The 22,192-nt window shown below is 39.3% G+C and overlaps 1 protein-coding gene across 2 annotated transcripts in view; it reads right to left on the minus strand.

Moving 5' to 3' along the window:
• The window catches only part of LAMA4 (laminin subunit alpha 4), a 98,307-nt gene extending 80,295 nt beyond the window's left edge, over window positions 1-18,012 (minus strand). For both annotated transcript variants that reach the window (XM_084514580.1, XM_084514579.1), the window contains exon 1: window positions 17,408-18,012. In XM_084514580.1, the coding sequence (XP_084370706.1) occupies window positions 17,408-17,608 (201 nt within the window). In that variant the 5' untranslated portion in view covers window positions 17,609-18,012. The remainder of the gene's footprint in view (window positions 1-17,407) is intronic.
• Window positions 18,013-22,192: the final 4,180 nt, after the last annotated feature.

The following is a 22,192-nucleotide window of genomic DNA, read 5'->3' on the forward strand; positions in this document are numbered from 1 at the left end:
AACATAGCATCTCTTAGGACATGTTCCTATGAGGCAGCATGTCTGGGACTGCTCTTTTTGGGCAAACACAGAGAGAGTTTAAGCATGTGGACATGTGCTGCGTTATGCTACTCGACTAGGCAGTCCCCAGACTGTTTTATTCAGTAATTTAGAGGTAGCTGTTGACTCTGCATCAATGGTAAGAAAACATGGCATGTTTCTTTAGTTAGTACTGGAACTTGTGACTTTCCTGTGAACATATAAAAACACAAAGGGTCTCTTTCTTCTGCAATAAAAGGCACCTTGGATCCTCACCAATGTTAGTTAATTCCCGAACTCTTTCTTGAGTGCTGGGATACACACAGAGAGGTGGATTCAGGGTTAAATGATCTACATTAAGTAAATTCAGCCTTTGTTATATTCCTGATACTCATGACTTCCAGTCTTGGACCAGGGATCCCACTGCATTTGACCCAGAACAAAACCAGAAGCAGAAGATGGTGCATGCCTCCAGGATCATTGTAAAAGAGGATACAGATGGTTCACTGGGGGCACTGAAGCTGAAGAACAGCACTCCAAGTAGCAGTCACATGTTTTCGCATCAACTGCCAAGTCACTACTAAGTTTAGTGTTGCCCAAGACTTGGTTGTAGCTGGCTAGGAGTGTTACTCGCTTTGCTACTAGAGATAGAGTCAAAAGGCAAACTGCTTTTCAGGTCTGAGAAGGATCCTCTGTGGGCTATGAATGTTCAGACCTGAAGGCAAGGATAAAACACTATAGTGTTACTTAGTAGATTTTCACTTTAAAATCAGTTCAGGGCAGTGAAAGTGAATGCAACCTGGTCACATTTAAATTGTATAAACTCACAGGTCTGTGATGAAATTAAAATTACCTTAATTAACTAATTTCCTAGACTTATTAAAATACAAAGAATTTCTATCCTTTGTCATAAGCACTTGTATTTTATGTACAACAGTGTTTTTTTTTTTTTTTTAATTCCATGAGGCAAAAATGCTCTTTTTTTTTTTTTTGTTGTTTTGTTTTGTTTTGTTTCTCACAACCCCTCACATTACTTCTTCATATGTCAAGAGGCTAGATAAATGTTTGTAGCATGGGAAGGGAAGGGAAGGGAAGGGAAGGGAAGGGAAGGGAAGGGAAGGGAAGGGAAGGGAAGGGAAGGGAAGGGAAGGGAAGGGAAGGGAAGGGAAGGGAAGGGAAGGGAAGGGAAGGGAAGGGAAGGGAAGGGAAGGGAAGGGAAGGGAAGGGAAGGGAAGGGAAGCTACTTCAACAATATCAAGATTTGCCCCAGAGCCTAGGGAAAAGAGAAAAATGTTACTCCTGATATAAGGAGATACAGACATAGTATCATCTATTGAAACCTGTCAGAATCAGAGATGTGAGTAAATAAAGCACATTTTCATTGCATTGATGAAAAGAATCAGACAAATTGAGCAAAGTGATGTATTCTTCCCTTTCTGACAGCGTCACATCAAGATGTAATGTTTTTTTCTGGATAGTAGGGTTTAGCTAAACAGAAGTTCAGGATTCAACATAACACTGATTCCGTGAAATCTTTGGCTATACAGGGGTGAATGAATACTCTAAATATACTTCACCCATTTTAAAATTTGTGGGTCTGTATGTAATAGAGACCAAACTGCTGTACAAAAAGTACATGGCATTGCCATGGAAACAATACCGCTCTCTGGGGACATTTCTCAACCCAACCCAAACATGCTTGTTTTTGTTTATTTTATATATCTTTGTGTGTGTGTGTGTGTGTGTGAGAGAGAGAGAGAGAGAGAGAGCGCGTGTATTTAGAATTGGCAGCCACAGTACTGGAGCCTTTTTGAAGATTGTTTGCTTAGGCCAACTTGAGATAAATAGCCTACTGCCCTTCCTAAAAATAAAAACGTTTTCCTGTTTGAATATCTTCTGGTACTTTTATTTCTTTCTTTATTATTATTATTTTTTTTAAAATTAGAGAATTACACAAACAGCTCTGAGAAAGTAGTCCTCTACTGTATATTTGATTTGATGCTTTTCCAAGTTTCTCTGGTTCCTTCAGAATAGGTAGAACTCTTTTCTAAAGAGATTCCTAGTTTTTGCCACCTACAATAGAATCTTCCTGCTCAGAAATGCTCAATCCCTAGCTAAGCCAAATTTTTAGCATTCAGCAGGTCCCACCTGGCTTGTCTATGTCAGCAATGAAGACAGGCCCAGACTGATCCTCAGAAGACCTCCTTGCCCCAGATGCAGCTCTGTGCTAGCACAGCTGTGGCTGTGTGAGTGTAGGGCCGTCCTGGCCAGCAACCTTCACAGCTGAGCAGCAGGACTGTGTGTTTAGGAAACCCAAACCACAGAAGGCCAGGAGTCAGCAATTTGGAGATGTCCACATGGGAAGAAGCCAGCTAGACTTCCTTTGTGTGTTTTAATTTCTTTTACATGAAAATGTGTCTAAAGTAGGTCAGCTGTGCCTGTTGATTGCTGCTGACTGCGAAGGGAGACTTCAAAGCTAGCTCAGGTGTATAGACTGAATCACCCAAGCAATTCTGTCACTACATTTGAGTTTGCTTGATTCTAGGCAGTTCAGAGTGTGATCTTGGGATGTTTCCCTTCATCAAGGTTGTCTCTCCTGATATTTACTACTAGCTTTCAAAGGGAGCTCTGTTATATTACCCTGCCCTGGTGCTACTTTCTCCATTGAATACTTGTGCATTCAAAAATCTGCAAATAAAATATTTTCAGCCTGTCTCTGAGACATGTTTTCCTCCTTGGGAGTAGAAGCAGAAAGCATAATATATGTTAACACCTTTGGAAATCTATAATTTTTAGGAAGAGCTTTATAATACCTCCAGACATTTGGTATCTGGGAATTGTTCTTATTGCTGCTAGTAACTCAGTCCCATCTCAACTGGATGGGTTTGGAGAGCACTGAACATATTTAAGAAAGAAATCTGTAAGCAATTATTATTAAGAGTTTGTCTTGTCACCTGAGATACTCTGTGCTCACTGCAAACAGGGACTTTTGTTCTAAGACATGGCTGTGAGATACAAGATCATCCCATTTTACAAAGAACAAAACTGATCCCTGGCATCATGTGAAGGCTGTCACATTCATTACCAGCTCAATCCTCAATTTTGGATGCATCTTAGAAGGAGAGTTCTGAATTGTTGTGAGTGACTCGGACAATCTGCGGAGCTTGTGATTGGCAGCTCCTTGAAGCATGACCCCATTCTAAGGACATCATTTGGCTCCCTCCAAAAGGCACACTTCTTACTGCAATAAAAATACTGCTTGGCCAAACTGGGATGTAGGTAAACAAAGGGTTTGTTCCCTAGAGATCCTAGCTCTAAACCACTCTGGGTAGGCACAAATTGTACAGCTTATCATGTTTGGAAAGCATTAACTACAAAGCTTTCTTTTTTACCTCATACAGATATGAGAGTCTACTTATGGTGTTTCATTCAGCAAGAAAGTACTGAGGGCATCAACATGACTTCTACATCTGCTTCTCAGATCAAAGCATAGTTGACGTCCAGTACTTTTAAAAATCCAGACTGCAAATTGCAGGCTGATGGACATTTGACCATTCCTTGCTCCCTGGGAGCAGAATAACAGACGTTTCAAATTCCTTAGGTCAAAGACATGTTATTCATGAGTGTAGACACAAAGATTTAGTTCTTCTTCAGTCTGCTGGGAAACTTCATGCAAACAAAAAGAGCCGCAATAACACTGTGCTCCACTGTCCTGACCTTCCTGCCTTTAGTGACCTGCAGGAGAAATCCCTTTCCATTTGTTGCCGAAATCCAAAATTTAATAGTTGTACGGTATACACTATGTGCTACTGCAGCTCAGTGCCAAAGCAAGCTATTGGTGAGCAAAGTCCTCAGGAGCCCTGGGCTTTTTGCCCTCTTACACAGCTACCATTCACTTTTACAGATCTCAGGCAAGGTGCTTAGCCACTGAATGCTATATTTTGGCTCAAGCATTCTGCATGCATGGTTATTAGGAGTTTCTTATGACTGGAGAGGATTTCAACGGTGTGTGAGTACACGAGGATGGGCAAGGGTTAACTGTTGGGAAAAGGTACAGCTATATTTGCTCTGCAGGATCCTGGTGTTGACTCAGCCATGCTCATTGCTGCCTTGGTCTCAGAGGCACTGGATGGACTTGCAAGGTCACTAGAAAACCTACAGGCTACTCTTGCTGTGTAGGATTAGCAGATAGAAAAGTCAGCATGCATTTCCTTGTTTTCTAAATAGGCACCTGTGCTGGGCCCATCTGAGGCTGTGTTTACTGGATTAATAGGATGTTTATTAGTTAACACTGTTTTGAATGGTCCACGTGGACAATCCTTTAAGTTATTGAGATGGAGCCCTGTTTCTTGCAGGGCATTAACTGCCAAAAGCTTTTATCCCCATCTTATATCTTACTCAGCTGATGTTCTGCCCATCCAAGCAGATGTGTGATACTCCAGTATCTCAACTCAGACTTTTCCACTCTTGAGGGTGAGGAATTCACTAACTCTAGCTTACGAGCTCTTGCTTCGGATACTGGAAACGCTTTTCTACCAGATATCCCTTTGAGCTGAAAATACTGTTAACTAAGATTTGGGATGAGTTTGACTGGTACAAGATAGAACTATGCTGTCTTTTTCTGTCACCAGGAAACTATACACATTTTACAGGTAAGTAAATTGTGGAAGTTATCTGAACAGTGTGTATCATCAGGTAATCTGTCTTTCCTGTTTTGCCTAGTTAACCATGAAAGACTGTCTTGCTGGACTTCATTAGTCCAGCAAGTGATATATATATATATTATATATACATATATATATATATATAAAATATATATATTATATATATATATATATTATATATATATATATATTAGTGATATATATATATATATATATATATATCACTGAACCCAGCAACAGATGTGCCAAATACCTCTGTATGATCGGACTCTTGATTCCTGTTTTCCAAAAGGGCATGGCAGTCACTGATAGGTTCATGAAAACAGTGCTTTTAATATTATTTGGTACTTTTAATATTATTTGGTACTTTTAACATTATTTGTTATTATGTCACCATTCCTCTTCCTCACAGCTTTTATACCCTTCTGCTTTGCACATGAACATTAGACTGTTCACAAGATAACTGGCAGTGTGCAATCAAGAAATGCAGAACAAAAGTGATAGACTTTCTCCTGTAACAACTTCTACATGAGAAGCTCTAGAGGGTCGTCTCTACCTCTCAATAACTGAAAATTGTTGAGGTATCAGATAATTGTATTTAAACACTTTCATTTTTGTTACTCCTCCAGCCTACTGAGATGATCCATCTTTACAACTACATTTGATGTAACTATGTGTAGGCCATGTAGACAATGGATCTGATGGTATCAAATCCTATGTGAACTGTATGACTTGGGGTAAAATTTGTCTAAATTTTCTTTGCTTTATTTTGTTCATATTTTTGGGGGCAGGACAGAGAAAATATTTCTAGAAGATATCTTTGGGCTTTTTATATAAAAGTATTTGATGGTGGTTATAGTATTTTCCTAACCATCATTTATTGTCCTGCAGCTTTTTTACATTCATATCTACATAGCAACAAATTATCTGATTGTCAATTTCTGCTAGTTCTCAGGTCCCCCAGATTTGGATGGATTTCAACTTGCAAAAGGAGAAAGAATACATGTATTCTTATGGATAGGGACTTGTGTAGCTTCAAGTTTCCTCAAAAGCTTGGTGATTACTTGTAGCTTTGAGAGGCTTGCTGCAGACAGCTTTTTCCAGTAGGTCTGTTTATTTATAGTGAAACATTCATTAAATCCATGGCTCCTTAGTTTATATTTATAGCACACATTCACTCTAGTTTGTATTTATAGGATACCTTTTAGTTCTGTCTGTATTATGTGTCTCTCTTGTTGGCAATGAGGCTTCAATGTCACTTAAACAGTCTTACAGTCTTACATGTCACTTAAACAGCCAACCAGATAAGATGGTCTCTCATTGGCCCTTCTTGGGGGAGGCCTCTTTACTTTTCTTGGGCTGTTTCTATTCATGGCACATCAGAACATTACGCTGATGGGTTGTGGATCTCCATTTGGCCCCCATCAGTTCCCACAGCCCTTCTGCTGCTACCTTGTTCTCTGCTTATGTCCTACTGGTCTGGATTTCCATTCATCCTCTTATTCCTCTTCCCCGCTTGGCATTTCCCTGCACCTGGTTCTAGTCACTCATCCACTTCATGACATGCCCTCCACCTCCAGTCTACTAATACCTTGACAGTGATAGTTTCATTATATTAAGTCTGAAATTAACATAAGGAAAAAATACTGCTTCTCTCTGAACCGTTGAGAAACTTGTTATCTTGTTTTGGTGCATGGACTCCATTGTTCCTTACTATGTTCATAAAGACATTGAGACCCAGGAATACACATTATTCTGCTCATCTCTTGTGTGATCATTCACATTAGTCTTTTTTTCATTTTTTCCATCTGTGAAATGGAACAATGACAATAGTCCTCTTTGGAGAGGGCTTTGTTGTATTCTGATGGAAGAACTACATAATAGCTATATTTCAATAATATGAATTATTACTATTTGCACTTATGGTTTTAGGATGTTTTTTAATTCTCTTCATGGGTACACCTCATTTGTTGGCTCAAGGTAAGCTTTTTTGCTTTTGCACAATATGTACAACTGGTAAATGTATTACAGAGTTTCATGCTTCCTTGAGTTGGTGTCAAACCCAGGATGGCAAAACCAAATAAAACGGTTTGTAGAACTTCTATTAGCTCTAGTTTTCACAACATGAAGAACCTCTGTTTACTCAATGTAATCCACAATAGTAAAACAAGTCACTTCTTTTAAGAAAACTGGTCAGAACCACTAGGAATAACGAATATCCCCTCATGGGCAGACAGGTGATGACTTGTTTCCAATACCTGCAGTGAATATAAAGCTGTTGCCAGTCCAAAGGCTTCCAGTCTTTTTAATCCAGCAATGAAAGACCGTTTTTGGCTTCCAACTAAACAATCATGCTTCAAAATTATTTGCTTACTTAGACGGCACTGCTTGGCATTGTGCTGTCTTTCTTTCCCAGTTTTTGCTTCCTTCCTTTCCAAGGGATAGACCACACTCTGGTATTTGAGGGCAACTTTTATGAGTGATCTGCAAGGATTTACTGCCAGAGCATACCAGATATATGAAAAGGATTAGTCAAATGGGGTAGGGAGAAAGAGAAATTATATGTATTAAAATTTCACAAGAAAAAGTGCAATTAACTTTGTAGGAGATCTTTTAAGACATTTAAGGAATTTCTGTATTCTTCACTTCACTGTCTTTGTGCTTGAACCTATAAATCCCTATGTAGTGACATTTCAGAGGGATCTTGGTCTTTCTCTGCAGAATGAGGCTCTCAGAAGTTAGTAACCAACCAATTAGCCAAACCCATTGGCCAGATATATTTTATCATCAAACTCAGAGTAAAGAGAGATGTACAGAAATCCTGCTCTACACTGCATAGCTATCCAATGTGTAGACAAAAGCAGACATCTGCTCTGCAATTTTATTTCTTCCCTGTTGACTTTTGCTAAATTTATCTGAGCTTTGAAGCCTTACAATTCTAGAGAATTAAAAACAAACAAGATTGCTTACCAGGTTCCCCTGAGGCCTCCAGGCACTATTTATAATTTCTATAAGCTTTCATTACCTCTGGTCCACAGTATCAAATTCTTCTGAACTAGAAAGGTCACATTCTAACTATTATTATTGGAGAAATTAATTTGGTGTGTGACATCATAGCCTAGCAGTTAATTGCCCCATTTAATAGGACATTACAGCTGTTAGATAACTTAATGCAAAAACCCACTCTATTGTATTTGCCATTTCAAGGGCAAAAACCTCATACAAATTAGTTCTTTGAACTTTCACATTTATTTTGAAAATTATAAACATTTCTGAGAGGAACCCATTTTTGAGCTTAGTCTCCAAAACAATATTCATGATAGATTTTATAATGACCGCTCTGATGTAGTACAGCGAATTCCTGCATTCTCTTCAATTTCTGACATAGTTAGCAATGAAAGAAGTTATTCCAGTGCTCCATTGATTCTGAAAATCAGAAATTAACCAGAAGTTGATGAAGAGTTTTGGGCATAATGCTGGTAATCTTTTTTTATCCACTTATCTTGACAGGTACCTAAATTCTAATTACATTTAATGAGATTACAAACTAAAGCAATTACGTGAATTACAAAATAACAAGCTTTCCATTTTATTTAGCTTGCAAATGTAAAAGCAAATTATTTCTTGCTGAAAGCCAATGTAAAACCCCAACATTTTTGGTATTCTTATTCATATATCTTAAATTAAATTCCAAGATATGATAAATTCAATGAAAATTAAGGCCTCACTGGGCAAATGAATCTAATAATGGGGTTTTCTAGGTAAGTGATATGAAATTCTCATTAAAACTGAAGTGGTGTCTTTTTATGAACCTCAGCAATTTGAATCTTCAAACATTAAAAAAAAGAAAAGAAAAAGCAGTGACACGAATTTTGAATCCATGAGCTTTTTCAGTAAATGAACTGTTCAGTGAATGATGAAAGAAATGAAGCCTTATTTTCTATTACTACTGTCCTTTCTCTTGTCCCTTTTGCATGGATCTCAGCATCATTCATTTTGTCTGTGTCCTCACTGTGTCCTCACCTGAGAACACAGTGTAGTGGCTCATCTGCAGACATGCATGCCATATCTGGCCAGTCTACAGCTGCTAAAGAAAACATCTAATAAATGAATTTAGTCTGATTTTCAAGCTAAACAAGAAAGACTATAAAATCTCCATCATTTATATATAGAAGAGTTTAGATTTCCTCAAAATTTACAGAAAATAATATGTTTTCTTTAAGGAAGACAGGACAAGTCTCTAACTTAATAACAATCTGAAAACTTTGCTTGTTGGCTTATCCCTGTTATCTTGTGAACAGTCTAATGTTCATGTGCAGAGCAGAAGGGTATAAATGGGAATATTTATGTGTCACCTGAAGAGTTATCAGCTGATGAGCTTCTAAAGTAGATAGTAATAGTTTTTGATGGTAATAAAGACCAGATTATGGTGCTGACAGAAACTGTCTTCCCAGAATTTTAGACAAAAAGCTCAGTGATGGCTAAAATTAAAACTAACAAGATTGAAAGCAGTTGTCCTGACTGTAGGTAGAGGAGATCCTGTTGACAGAGGGGATACAGAACAAAGTTACTTCTATTTCTCCCTGGTTCGTGGGAATATGGGTCATTGCCCATTGGTAATGCCCAAACCAATAAGCAAAGAAGAGCATAGGTAACAGGCAAAAATTAGAGGGAGACTCTCTCCGTGCCCACTATCACTATATTCATGTTCCTTGAGTGGGCTTGTGCATGCCTCTGTTGTAACTGTGACAGAGCAACTGTGACTCCCCCAAAACAAGCAAAAGCTGAAAGCCAGATGGCTTTATGCAGAGCAACAGCATTATCTATTACCTTAACTAAGTATTTAACTTTAAAAAATTTCCTGTGCTGAAAATCTTTCCAGGCTGTTACCCCTTCCCCAGTCCGAATGGAAAACAAAATGCCATTCAGCCACATAGATGGGGTTGGATCCAACATAAACATTTCTCAGCTAGGCATTCTCCATAGAAGTACGTAGTCATTTTTTTCCATATACAGTGGGAAAGACAAAGCCTCTGCTTAAAAGGCATTCTTCTTCAAAAAGGGGAAGGGCTAAAATGTTTCAGCTGCCTGCAGGCTGGCTAAGGATTGGAGATTAACACCATACTCCACTCTAATGTAATTATTACAACGGCCCCTAAGTAAAAATATTGCTGTTAAACATACTTATTCTTGCAAATAGAAAGTCTGTGGCTGGAAATGTTGTTATTTGATTTTCTTCTTGCAAACAAAATGCCTAGTTATACAAGGAAAATGATTTACAAGAAAAGAGATAAATAATTTTGCTTTGTTTCCCCATTAACCACCGTCCACCCTGTCCCCATAAAACACTCACATAAATGTGCTTTATGAGTCCTGCTTTGTTCACCTGAGTCCCCCAAATAAAGTGGACAAAATCAGTTGTCAAATGACAGTAGCCCCAGAGATATTTCCAGATAAACACAAAATTTTTGAAGGGGTAAAATAATAAAAATGGTCCTTAAAGCATGTATTACTGCACTTGTGGAACAATGTTAAATCTGTGATGGTAAACCCGAGGGAGGTAGTCATGGGTGACTGAAGTGCACAAATCCCTTCTGAGGGATTTGTCTGGACCTTCAGCACCTGCCCAGTTCTCCCAGGAGCACCTTTGCCAGGCACTGGTGCTCCCCAATTCTTGCCAACACTCAGGGATAGCTTTCCTAGGGCACCCAAGACTGTAGGCATTTAATAGCTGGGGAGAGGGGGAAGGTGATGCTGTGTTTTTACCCTGCTGGCCTTTTTTTTAAATTTTTTAATTTTTTATTTTTTCTGTATGCTGGGGCAGGTGCATCATAGGGTGGTAACAGGGTACAACACAGCCCAGAAATGACTCAGTTTAGACACTAGTTCCCTGTATATTTTCTTACACCTGACGCCAATGATGAAAGGCTGAATAAATTCATTCTAATTCATTTTTCTTTGGGAAGATAGAGTTTAATAATCATTCAGAGCCTTATAGTCTTAGCTAAAGTGGCTATATTTACAGATCATTTTGCAAGTTGTCCATGCAGGTAGGTTCTTTTTATTCACTAATTATTAAATTGTGTTTCAATTTAGCATTCAGGTGTGCCAGTTCTTCCCATGCTGTCTTATGTCAGAACTTAATAAATAATATTTCAGTTCTTTTTAGAATCTTGTAAACTCAGAAATGAAATTTCTACAACATTTTTTCACTAGTATCTGTTATTCTTTGGCTCATATTTAGTATCTTATTGGCTCTTGGATGTTGATTTTTTGGCTCTGTTTCTTGTTGATTTGTCTTAAAAAAAAAAAAGTCTTTTTTTTTTTTTTTTTTTTTTTTTTTTTTTTTTTTAAGGAAATAACCATCTAAAGAATTGCATAATGAATCTAAAGAGGAATGACAAACCAGATCTCATCTACTGCAATTTAGTCAATATCTGCTTGCATTGCCAAGTATACATTGTATGTCTCCTGACTGATAGGAAAACCTCTCTGAGATCATTTAATGACAAAGAATTAGATTTCAAAAACTGTGGAGCTCTAACAGCTTTGTATACAGTACTATTCAGCAATTGTTGAATCTTGCATTAGGATGCACAACCCAAACATCTCCAGCTCATGTCAGTGTCTGAAAATGAGTTGGGATCAGATCCAAATGTTCAGGAGAACCAATTAAAATATATAACAACCAAACGTGTCTATATTTGGGTGTTTGAAAATCTAAGTCCAGAAGCAAACTGTAAATTATCAGTGGCTGGTAATACATTACTCAGAAACTAGACCTGTTTCCTTGTGAACAGTTTTTAAACATTAAGAGCTGCAATTAAAATTGTAGATATTTATTATCAGATTAAATCAGGACATGTTCTCCTTCAGAAACTAATTATTTTATTGCTTCTCATTCTTGTGCCCCTTGGAAAAACTGGGCTTTTAATTCTTTGCTTCCTTCCCATGTCATGAATAAGAGTAGGCATGAAATGCCTTTTATTGGTTTTCACAGCTCTGAAAGAGCTTTAGGGCACTTTGCTGGTACTTGCCCAAAACTTTGTGGGAACTTGCCACAGCAGGGTTTAAATAGCATTGTTCTGGTGGGTGCTTTATGCACCTTCTTGAAATGGAGAACATTTCCCACTATCCATCTACCCTGTCCTTTGGATCCATTCACTTGTGCTTCCTATGATTTAAAAGGTTTGGGGTCTGGCGGCTCTCCTCCTAGCAGCTGATTTTCATTAAAGCTTTGATGAGAAACTTAAGCTGGAATCACAAACATCTGCAGTAAAACTTCCTCCCTGCTAATAGATGTTTCTCAGAACATAACCTTGTTGTATCAGAAAAAAACAGCAGTTAGAAATCCAAAGTGCCCATTATGGGAGTTAACCTAACATAACCCTACGGGTCTGAAATGAATTCATTTAAAGATCTGCTTTTTTAAAGGTAGATGCAGTTCCTATTAGCTTAAAAGAATACAAAGATTTCTGTCAAGCTAAAACCCTTTTTGGCTCAGACCTCAGCTTTAGGTCTTCTGCTGCTTCTTTTAGTACTAGTTTGTTTTGAAGAGATTAATGCCACAAGTAAGGATCAAATTGTGCTTTCTCTAAACAGTCTGCAGGACCTCCTGTTCCAGCCCTTATGGGGGAAGGGGTGAAGGCAATTTGGTGATAGCTTGAGCATTTGTTAACAAGAGGCTAAGACTTTTGATCACCCTGTTTCAGATATTTAATGTAAGCCATTTTAGAGAGATGAGATTTTCACAGTTCCTGGGCTATTGCTTATTGCTTTAGAAATCCAGAAAGAAAGCACCTCAAATATAGTTTCTAGCTTTTGAAAATTTAGATCAGCAACTGCTGTAGAAGGCAGATGGAAAAAAAAAAAAGATTGTTAAACATGTCATTTTATTGTGCAAGCCCCATAACAGTTAACTTTACTTATGTCTCTTATGGTAAATAACTATTTTTTGCCTTGACTGTGACAATCACTTCCTTTAAAGGACTTCTCTTCTTCTGCCTCTCTACCCTTCCCCTGAGCCAAAAACACTGATGCTGGAAAGTTTTCCTCTTCCATCCATCCAACAATATCATGCCTTCCTTCACTATAGGAATTGGCTTCCTGCCTTGTTCCAACTACTTCAGATATTCTTTAGCCTTAAGACTTTAGATTATCTCATTCTTACTCTATTTTTTTTTTTCCTCTCCTGCATCTTCTTGCTTTAGTTTTCTTCCTTTCCCTCTAATTGCTTCCCTTCTTTCCACAGAGGAAGTTTCAGTTCATCTTTTTATTTTGCTTGGCAAATGTCTCTACAGAGTGTTTTCTCTCTCTTCCATTATTCCATTAATCCTTCCCAAACTGATCTTTTATACTGGTCTCTCTTCACTATGGTCTTGGACCTCCTGTAGTCATTTACATCAGAATTAGATGAATCTTCATCTGGATATCACCTTACATTCATTTTACATTAAAGTGAGTGACTACACAACGTGAATCAAAGGGAAACTTTTGCCTTGTTCTCCAGTATTTGAAGTATTGCCCCATTGTTTACTCTCACCTTAGACTTTGTACTCCTCCACTGTTTATGAGCAGCTTTGCTCCCACCGGGGAACAAAATCTGCATCTATACAATTAAAATCATCATGTCAGTGGAATTTGCAAGCATAAATGTTGACTGTGGCAGGCTTCAGATCCAAACAGTAATGTATTACCTATCTCTTATTTTAAAGGCATGTGTTTGACAGTGGGATATAAATGTTCTCAAAAGTTAGCTCTGATTTTCAGTTTTGTCCCTGTGCCTCAACAAAACTAGATGTGTCCCACTGCCCCATTTCCCTCTGTCCTATCCAGGCTGACATGTGGAACTTCAAAACAAAGATGTTTGCCACTCAATTGTTTGCTTTCATTTGTGGTTGGACTGTCAGTTTGAAATCTTTGTCTTCCACCTCTGATGAAACTTCCTTATAAATTATTTTAATCTGTCCATATTTGGAAAAATCAGTCTTTAACTTAATACCAGCAATCGTAGCTGGGTTGCACTGGTGAACTGGGTCCAGCATTTTGGGCTCACTGTCTCTCATTTTCTCCCCATATACACTAGGATTGCAGCACTCTAACATCTCCCCTGCCTTGTTATGTTCCTAAGCCAAGAACCTTAATCCTCCTAAATAGCACCTGGGCAATGTGAGTACTTGACAGAGTGCTTTGCATCTTGTTCTGCCTCTTGATAGACAATCCAACACAACTGGATAAATTTTCCACTGCTTAATTACCTCTAAAATTAAAATTTACAACTAACCTTTAGTCTGAACACAGTCACTTTCAATTTCCACTTGCTGCATATGATTGCATCTTCATACATTAAATGAACCAGCCTATCATTAAACATTTGTTGCTTGTGTATGTGCTTACACAATTAATTCACTTTTTTTTTTTTTTTTTTTTTTTTTTTTTTTTTCTTAATCTTCCTCTGAGCTAAGCAGGTTGAATTCTAGAATCTCTCAGTTACCTTTAAATTCCTAGCAATTTGATCCTTCTCATGATACTTTTTGGAATAATGTTCATCAATCCATAAGCGTTCTTCTTGAAACAGAGGCACAGAGCTAGAGACATTATTCCATGATGACAGTTACTAGTGCTTATTATGCAGGAAACATTACGTTTCATTGGGTGGAATCTAGTCAAGTTAATTTAAACAGTCCTGAAGGAAGAACCAACATAGCCCTTGCAGGTGAAGAGGCTCCTTTGAAAGCTTCCAGAGAAGACCACTAAGAATTATAGGATTTAAAAAAACATAGTGTCTCCATTACCATATGGGAAATTTGGTCTTGTATTTGAATACGATACCTCATTCAAACTGAAAAAGTCTAAGCACAGGTTATGTGCCTAAATTATGTGCACTGGATCCCAGTTACATATTGATTTACAGCCAGGGCACAAACGTATTAGATATTGCCTGAGGTCCTACTCAAACTCACAGTCCACTTTGTGATGGGGTACAGTATATTAGCATGGCATTGAAAATGTAGTCAGTCTCTTTTTTGCCATAAAGAGGCTTTCATTCAAATCCAAGGCACAGGAAAGCTCCATATTAGCATTAATTCTGAATATTTTAAACCACTTCTCTAACTTCAAGATTGCCAAACATGGAAAAGGAAGAGAAGTGGAAAACTAAAAAATATACACTAAAATGCTTGTTTACATTAACTGGGGTTGCATGTTCTTCAGTAGGTTCATAATTATGAACTCTTACCAGAAGTTAAGAACATCACACCAGTTACAGCTTGCAAACTCTCACCAGTACTATTACAGACCTCACAGATTTCTGAAGATGATATGAAGAGCAGAATAATGTGTGGGTCCAATTCTGTCCATCACCTGCTCCACATGCTGAAATACCATACTTTTTGTCTGCCATAGTCTACGCTCTGCCTTTACAGCAGCACATTTGGCTTTGCGGTTGAGTGGCACCACAGCCTACCATAAAGGTCTGTGTAGTTCTTGAGCTCTGTCTCAGTAACCAGCCCCCTTGTATAACTTGGCACTATTCAACATGACTAACAGCCTCTGTGTGCTTGGGAGAGCTATGGGCCTGAGTCAATATTTAGACGACAGAGCTGAATCAAGCCGTGCTGTGTAAGGGAGTTTATACTGCGGTTCACTGTGAGCTGTGGGTTAAGAACTTGGGCTTGGAGAAGGCTAACTCAGAACTGCTGTGATAAGTCCTGTTCCCAGGGCTGGATGAGGGATAGTGGGCCGCAGGAGGGGGAAAGTCTCTGATGGCTGGAGAAAATGCTCCTTCCTGGCAAGAGACTACCAAATTAATTCTCTGGCCACCGTGCCAATCTCTGGGCTTAGGGTAGGTTCCCCAGCTGCCATTACCAACTTGTGGATTGATGGGCAGGGGGTTCTTACTGCTAGAGAGACATCAGCCTTGACCCCAGAGGGAATCCTACTGGACTTCAGAGGAAGTTGCCATGGAGGTGGGAACTGAAATGAAATTATGGGGTGCATCTGCAGGCAGCAAGGGACCCTGAGCTCCTTCCTCATGAAACCATAACTTCTTGCACTCAAGGACCTTGGCATGACTACTGCAGGCAGCAGCATCCATTTGTAACATGGGATCTGAACAGTGTAAAAGTTACCATTGCATGGGGCTGAAATAAACTGCTGAAAGGAACACCAGTTAGTAGGCCTATAAGATCAGACTGTACAAATGAAACTTTAGGGGTAATTGGGATGGGTGATGGGAACTGGTATTCCTTTATAATGTTCAATATATCCCACAACACTTTCCTAAGGTAAAGCCTATTGACATGACTTATGGGAACAATGTACCACATAATCATATTGAGAAAGGCTATTAATCACTTATGTCCATTATCCCATGGAATCTAGCTACAAAACCCCTTCGGCTCCTAAATCTGGCTTTTCATTCAGGCAGTTTCCATTTTGTAAGCAACAGGTGGCAACACGGCCTCCCAGGGGCTGATCCCAGGCCGGTGGAGAAGGGATGTACATCCCACAGCATGGAGCCCGTCCAAGTCCCCAATGGCTCCTTAGAGCCCTTACACCGAGCAGAGCAGAGTTTAGTCTCCAATTTTCTCACACAGGTCATGTTTCTCAGTGGGTCCCTCGCAGGGTGGGCAGGCGTTCTGGGAGGCTGTGCAGCTGCTTGGAGGCACAGCAGCGTGGGGATGAGCTCTGCCCAGCGCTGTGGTAACCTTGACCCTCTGAAAGGCTTGTACATTTATTTCCATGGCTATTAGTTCTGGTAATTGGAGTATGGGGGGATGGAAGGGAGGGGAGATTAGCCTTCTGGTATAAGAGATTGTGATCTTGATATTGTCATGCTGACATGTCTGTGCTAATCGCACCTCATTTTTGGATGTTATGCTATAAGAACTACTCCTTCTCTTCCCATGACCTTATGTAACTCAATTTGCCTCCTACTTTGCATCTCCCACGCATGAGACATTACTGTATCCCCCTCTCAGAGTATGCTGGAGTAATTTATTGTTTTCTCAAGCTTTATTTTTGAATAGTTCATTCCAGATGATAGAATGAGAAGTATCAACCAATCCCCACATACAGGGACTGCAGGAAAATTTTCCACAGTCAAATTACTTTTCAGATCTCTCTAATTTCATTTGTCACTAATCCCAACCTCGTATTTTTTGGAAAGCTTAAAATCTCTGCAGGTGTTTTCTCTGCAGGCAGTTTCCTACACACACTTGATTTATTATCCTTGCTCTCATCACCAGAAAGAACTTCAGATTTTGGAGGTGGATGGTATTCAGAGACAGAAGTACAAAACTCTTGAGTATGGTGTTTGCCCCCAGAAGAGAGACTCTGGAAATTTAAGTGAGCTAAAATCCCAGGCAATACACAGAGCAAGCAGAAAAGTGTTGTGACAATTAACCCTTGTAAAATAGCTCTGTTTGGACAGGCCTGCTTAGTTATGTTGGCAGGAAAGTCAGAGACGTGCTAAGCTGGTCTCACTGCAGAGTACAGCAGCTGTCTGCTCGCAGCAGGCATGGCATGTGTACATTTTGAAGTCCTGAGCTGTATCTCTCTAGTCTCCAAATGCAGTGTCTCAGACCCCCCGCAAAAAAAAAAAAATCTCCGGTATCACTTTAAGGATCAAATGATTAAGCTAACGTTAACCAGATGGGAACTTCAACACAGACAGATGAAAGCAGGAAAGCGCAGACACCAGAGAGAGAACGCAGTTACTGTACCTCAGCAAAAGGCACCCAGCTTCCAGTAGCTACTGCCTGCTGCTGCCCTCTGATAACAGTGGCTTCGTGCACGCTGACCGCTGAGCTACCTTCAATGTCAAACTGAAAGGCGCCTCCCGAGCTCGAGGCTGTGCTGGAGGAGAAGCATCTCAAAAAGAATAATATTGGAAAAAACAGGGGCCAGGCGGAGATCAAAGCCATTTCCTCCCCTCACATCCAGAAGTGGTCTTCTAGCGTCTTAGTAATTGTTTACCCTCTTCTGCAATCAGCCCCCCTTGGCTTAGTGGTGCCTCAGTTATTTTAACTTTCAGTGTTCAGTTTCCAGATGTGGCACTTCAAGGCAGTCTAACCAGATCCTTATTTAAAAGGGAAAAAAAAAAAAAAAAAAAAGGAAGGGAAGAAAAGCGCTTTTGCTGCCTCCCTCGTTCACTCTCTGTGCCTGTGGCTCCTCTTTTTCCCCAGAGGCTCCAGCTCAATAACATACAGATGGGCAGTGCTTAAGCAGAGAGTGTCAAACGGAGATTGTATTCCAGGAAAGCACCGCTGGCTCCCCAGCCACCTTATCTCCCCCTGTCAGGATACAGACTGACGCTGTGCTCAGTGCTCTGGCTTCCTTCACATGTTCACATCGTTCTCTTTTTACCTTTCGTGCCCAGACCCTCCCACTCAAACTTTGCTGTTCAGAAAGTGAGGTCAGCCTTTCCTCCCCCTGCGCCACCCCCACAACCCTGCCTGGGCACCATCGACCCCTCTGCACCAAGCAGGGGCTCTTGTGACAGCTATTTTTTTTAATTTTTATTTTTTAACATCTCCAGTTTATTCAGTGGAACGCAGGAAGGTGCCAAATTTATTAAAAAGCCTCTCGACCAACCTTTTCTTTTGGCTTGGGGGAGGGGAGGCTGTGGGCGGGAGGAGGAGGAGGAGGAGGGAGACAGCCTGGCTGTGCCATGGGCTAATAGGGCGAAGTGGTTGCTCTAACATGCTTCATTGAAATCCTTTTCCTCAAGCCCACCTCTCAGCTTCTCGGCTTGTGAAAAAGAATATCGTTCACTGCAATTTTGGAAAATGACTTCATTACTCAGACTCATGAACTTTTATTTACAAAGAGCATCTTGTATTCCTTTTTCAAGAGATGCTTTGTGAGGCCCTGCTAACAAGGCTTGCAGTGTATGAAAGCAAACTGAATATATTGCCCACAGCTGACCTAATTTTATGATTCCAATATCAAAAAGACAACGCAAAAAATCTTCCTAGGTTTTGGGACAAAGAGAGGATGTAATTATACTAAAGTGCACCATGCCTGTCAGCATCACATTCTTTAGAGGTCCTGTTTTAAGGGATTTGTAACACCACTGTACTAGAGATTGGCTTATTATGCTTCCTTCTAGGAGTGGGTCCCCTCTTTCTCCCTTCCTCTCACTTTTTGTATCTGATTGAAGACATTATTAAACAAGATTAAGCTGCCAATTAAGATTAAGGATAAAATTTCTTTGGTTATCTATGAGTTTCTGCATACCTGTAGGCAAAGAATTGGGCCCATAAATGCTGTACATGTGTCACAGAGACAACAAATAAGTTAACAACCAAGAAGCTTTCTATATTTCAGAAATGTGAGCAAGAAGACAAAGCTGTGCAACCCAAGGCTGTGAGGTTCAGCACCAAGGTTTGTAGGAGGAAGCAAAACATGGTCAGGGTGGTTGCAGGTAATTCCATCCTGAGCATATGGGAGACATCCCTCCGTAGTCTGGATCTGATATAGCAGCAAGTATGCTGCCTCCCAGGATCCTGATGTTGAGATGTTATTGGAGGCTGCCAGGAGTTTTCTATCTCTTCCTTCTAATGGCAGCTCTGGGAATGGTCTGGAGCTGGTCCAAAGGTTCATGGAGAAAAAGACAAGGGAGGCTCCAGGCAGTGACCCTGTGTGGCTCCCCTTAAGCATCCTGCTGTAGGAGCAAGTTCCATGTGTAAAGATAACACTTAAAGCAGGAGAAAGAGGGAGAATAAAACATCTTGATGGCAAAAAGCAGAATCACTACTAATGTGGTGGCAACGAAAATTTAAAACTGCCCAGTGAATTGTGCAGCAAATGACTAGAATATGTGTTAGGGAGGAACTGTTGAGAAAACAACAGTGAACGATAGCTTGGGGAATAGTTACTTAGAGTTCATAAACAGGTGGATGGGAAAAACAGGAAAGCCGTATCTCTGTATTTCTGGCAGGCAATCTTCAGCAAGTTTAGATACTTCAGAAGAAATTTGTTTTACCTAATAGAAAAAAGAATTGAAAAAAGTAGGTGGTCTGTTAAAAAAAAAAAAAAGAAAAAAAAAAAAGACATGAATTAGAAAGATGGAGAATACAAGACTTGGTCAAACTGTGAGCTCTTTCAAGACCTGGAGCTCTAGAAAGAAACGGGGGAAATTGACACTACATCTGAGCACAGGAAAAACATACTGGGACAAAAGCTGAAAGCTAAAGGCAGAAAACGAGTTGTAATTTTAAAGACAATAGGTATGAGAAGAAGATGTAGGACATTCTTAGTCAGCGTCCAGCAAAGAGGGAAAGTTATCAATAGAGAAATCTGACAAATTAAAGTGTTAAAGGTGGAAGAATGAATTAAATGGTTTCTTGAGGGTTATCCAAACTCTATGACCTTTAGATTTCCTAGGAAGTCATTAGCTCTTAAGGTTTTGGCTCTAGACAACAAGATTTCTAATTCTAGCAGAACAAAAAAATAAGGTGTAGCACTGTTTTTGTACAATTGCTTTTGGCTACTTTTCTTTTCTTTCTTTTTTTTTTTTTTTTTTTTTTTTTCTTTTTCCCTAGATTGCAGCAATGAAAAAAAAATTCCTCCCAGTTTTCACAATTTTGAAGTTATGCTTCACTGATAACAAGAACATTTTCGGATAATTTCAATAAATGAAATTTCAGAATAGAAGACTTTAAAGGAGTTCCTATTTAAAAAAAGAAGAAAAGGAGAAAAAGAAAAAGGTGATTTGCAGAATCTATAAGGTTTCTTTGTGTCTTTTCATCTACCTAATGAAGTGGATTTGGTACAGTTTAGGAGTGGGAGTATGGTACAATTTAGGAATGTGAGTATGTCACTAAAGTATCAGGTTTTAAGAGGTATTGGTGGCCAATGCTAAGTATCAACCATGCTAAGCGATTCAGTTTTGACAAATTAATTAATTCAAGGAATTACAATTAAATGAATTATTACACTTTGACAGCTTAATTGATTTTTAAAGCCTTTTGTTTGCAGAGATGGTGAAAGGAAGTTGAACAGGGTATGCATGCATACTCAGTTTAGGCTGAAATCCTGCAGTCATGTATTTAGGTCACATAATGCTTATGTGTTCAAAAATTTGGCTTTTCAATTCCAAATTAGTTAGATTTGGAATAAAAGGCAGAAATTGGGAGTATGGACTGCAGGGTGGCCTGTGGAAGAGGCAGCCATGAATGGCGTTGGGCCAGCTCAGCCACAGATGGAAACAATGTCCCAAGACATGGCTCCTCTGCTCAGACTCATGCAAGAAAGGGCAGTAGCAGCTGTGGCAGCAGAGATTGGAGGAGACATGCAGGCACACAGAGGACACCCAAAACTAAAGGTATGCTTATGCTAAAAGGGACTTCATGAGGAACAATATGAAGAGATGCATTTGGAGAAATGAAGTGGAGGAGATGCACGTTAGGGGACGTTGCTGAGGAGCTGGTTGGAGATGCAGAAAGACACACTCAATGCTCCTTAAGGTGTGCATATGAAGGACTGCAGCTGTGGGGGACCCATGCAAGGGTGTGGACCCCTCCAAGGCAGAGCAGCCAGTTGGTTATCCATGCAGGATTAGTGAAATTAAAACTTACCAAGTGAAAACAGTATTCTTACCCATCATGCCATTTTTATGTAAAATCAAAATAAAGATATTCATATCCCTTGTAAAAGAATTCACAATGTTAATTTACAACACTTCAATAGAGAGAGGTAACATAATTATTCTCAAGATCAAAGTCTTAAAAGGAAGATGTTTGCCTAACATCTTCAGAAAATTAGACCCTTTAAAAAATCTCAGACTGGCTCCAGGCATTCAAAATCTGAAAAAATCTCATGTTATGAATCTCTATATGGAAGAAAATACAGACAACTTAATGTGGAAAAAATATTAAATAATAAATAATTTGTTATTAATGAAATACAAGAAATCAAGGGCTATACAGTTCATCACAGCTCACAAGATCTGAACCTCTTCACAAGTATATATTCTTCCCATACCAGTATGATTATAACCAAAATTCTGAGCATAAAATGTTATAATCACCAGTATTTCTATACTGTGCATAAGTAGAATAGCTTGCTGAACAACTACGTATAAATGTCATTTGCATACAAAAGCTGTTTCTAGCATTTAATTTTCAAACTTTTAAAATATTATATTCCTTTTCAAAAACTTCAGATTCTGTAGAAATAAAGAAAAACATAAATGGTGCATAGGATGCTTATAAAAAATATGTTTCTGAATGTAAATTTCTGCTGTGATGGACTTCCTGTTCCTTTAACCTTTACAGAGGTGATGCAGGTATGTTACACGAGCAGTCTGAGATTTGGAAGGGGAATTCTTCAATATGGCAGGGTATAGAAAAAGCAATTTCTCGGGCTTTCACAGTATCATATTCTGTTCTTTTTAGACCCCTTCCCCTCCCCCCCCCAGCAGTTGGTTTTGATCCACCGTGATAGATGCTAGGATTAGTGAGACAGAAAGGAAGAATTCATTGGAAGACTTAAAACAAATAACA

Source organism: Aythya ferina (genome assembly GCF_964211825.1).
Source record: "Aythya ferina genome assembly, chromosome: 3".
NCBI lineage: Eukaryota > Metazoa > Chordata > Aves > Anseriformes > Anatidae > Aythya > Aythya ferina.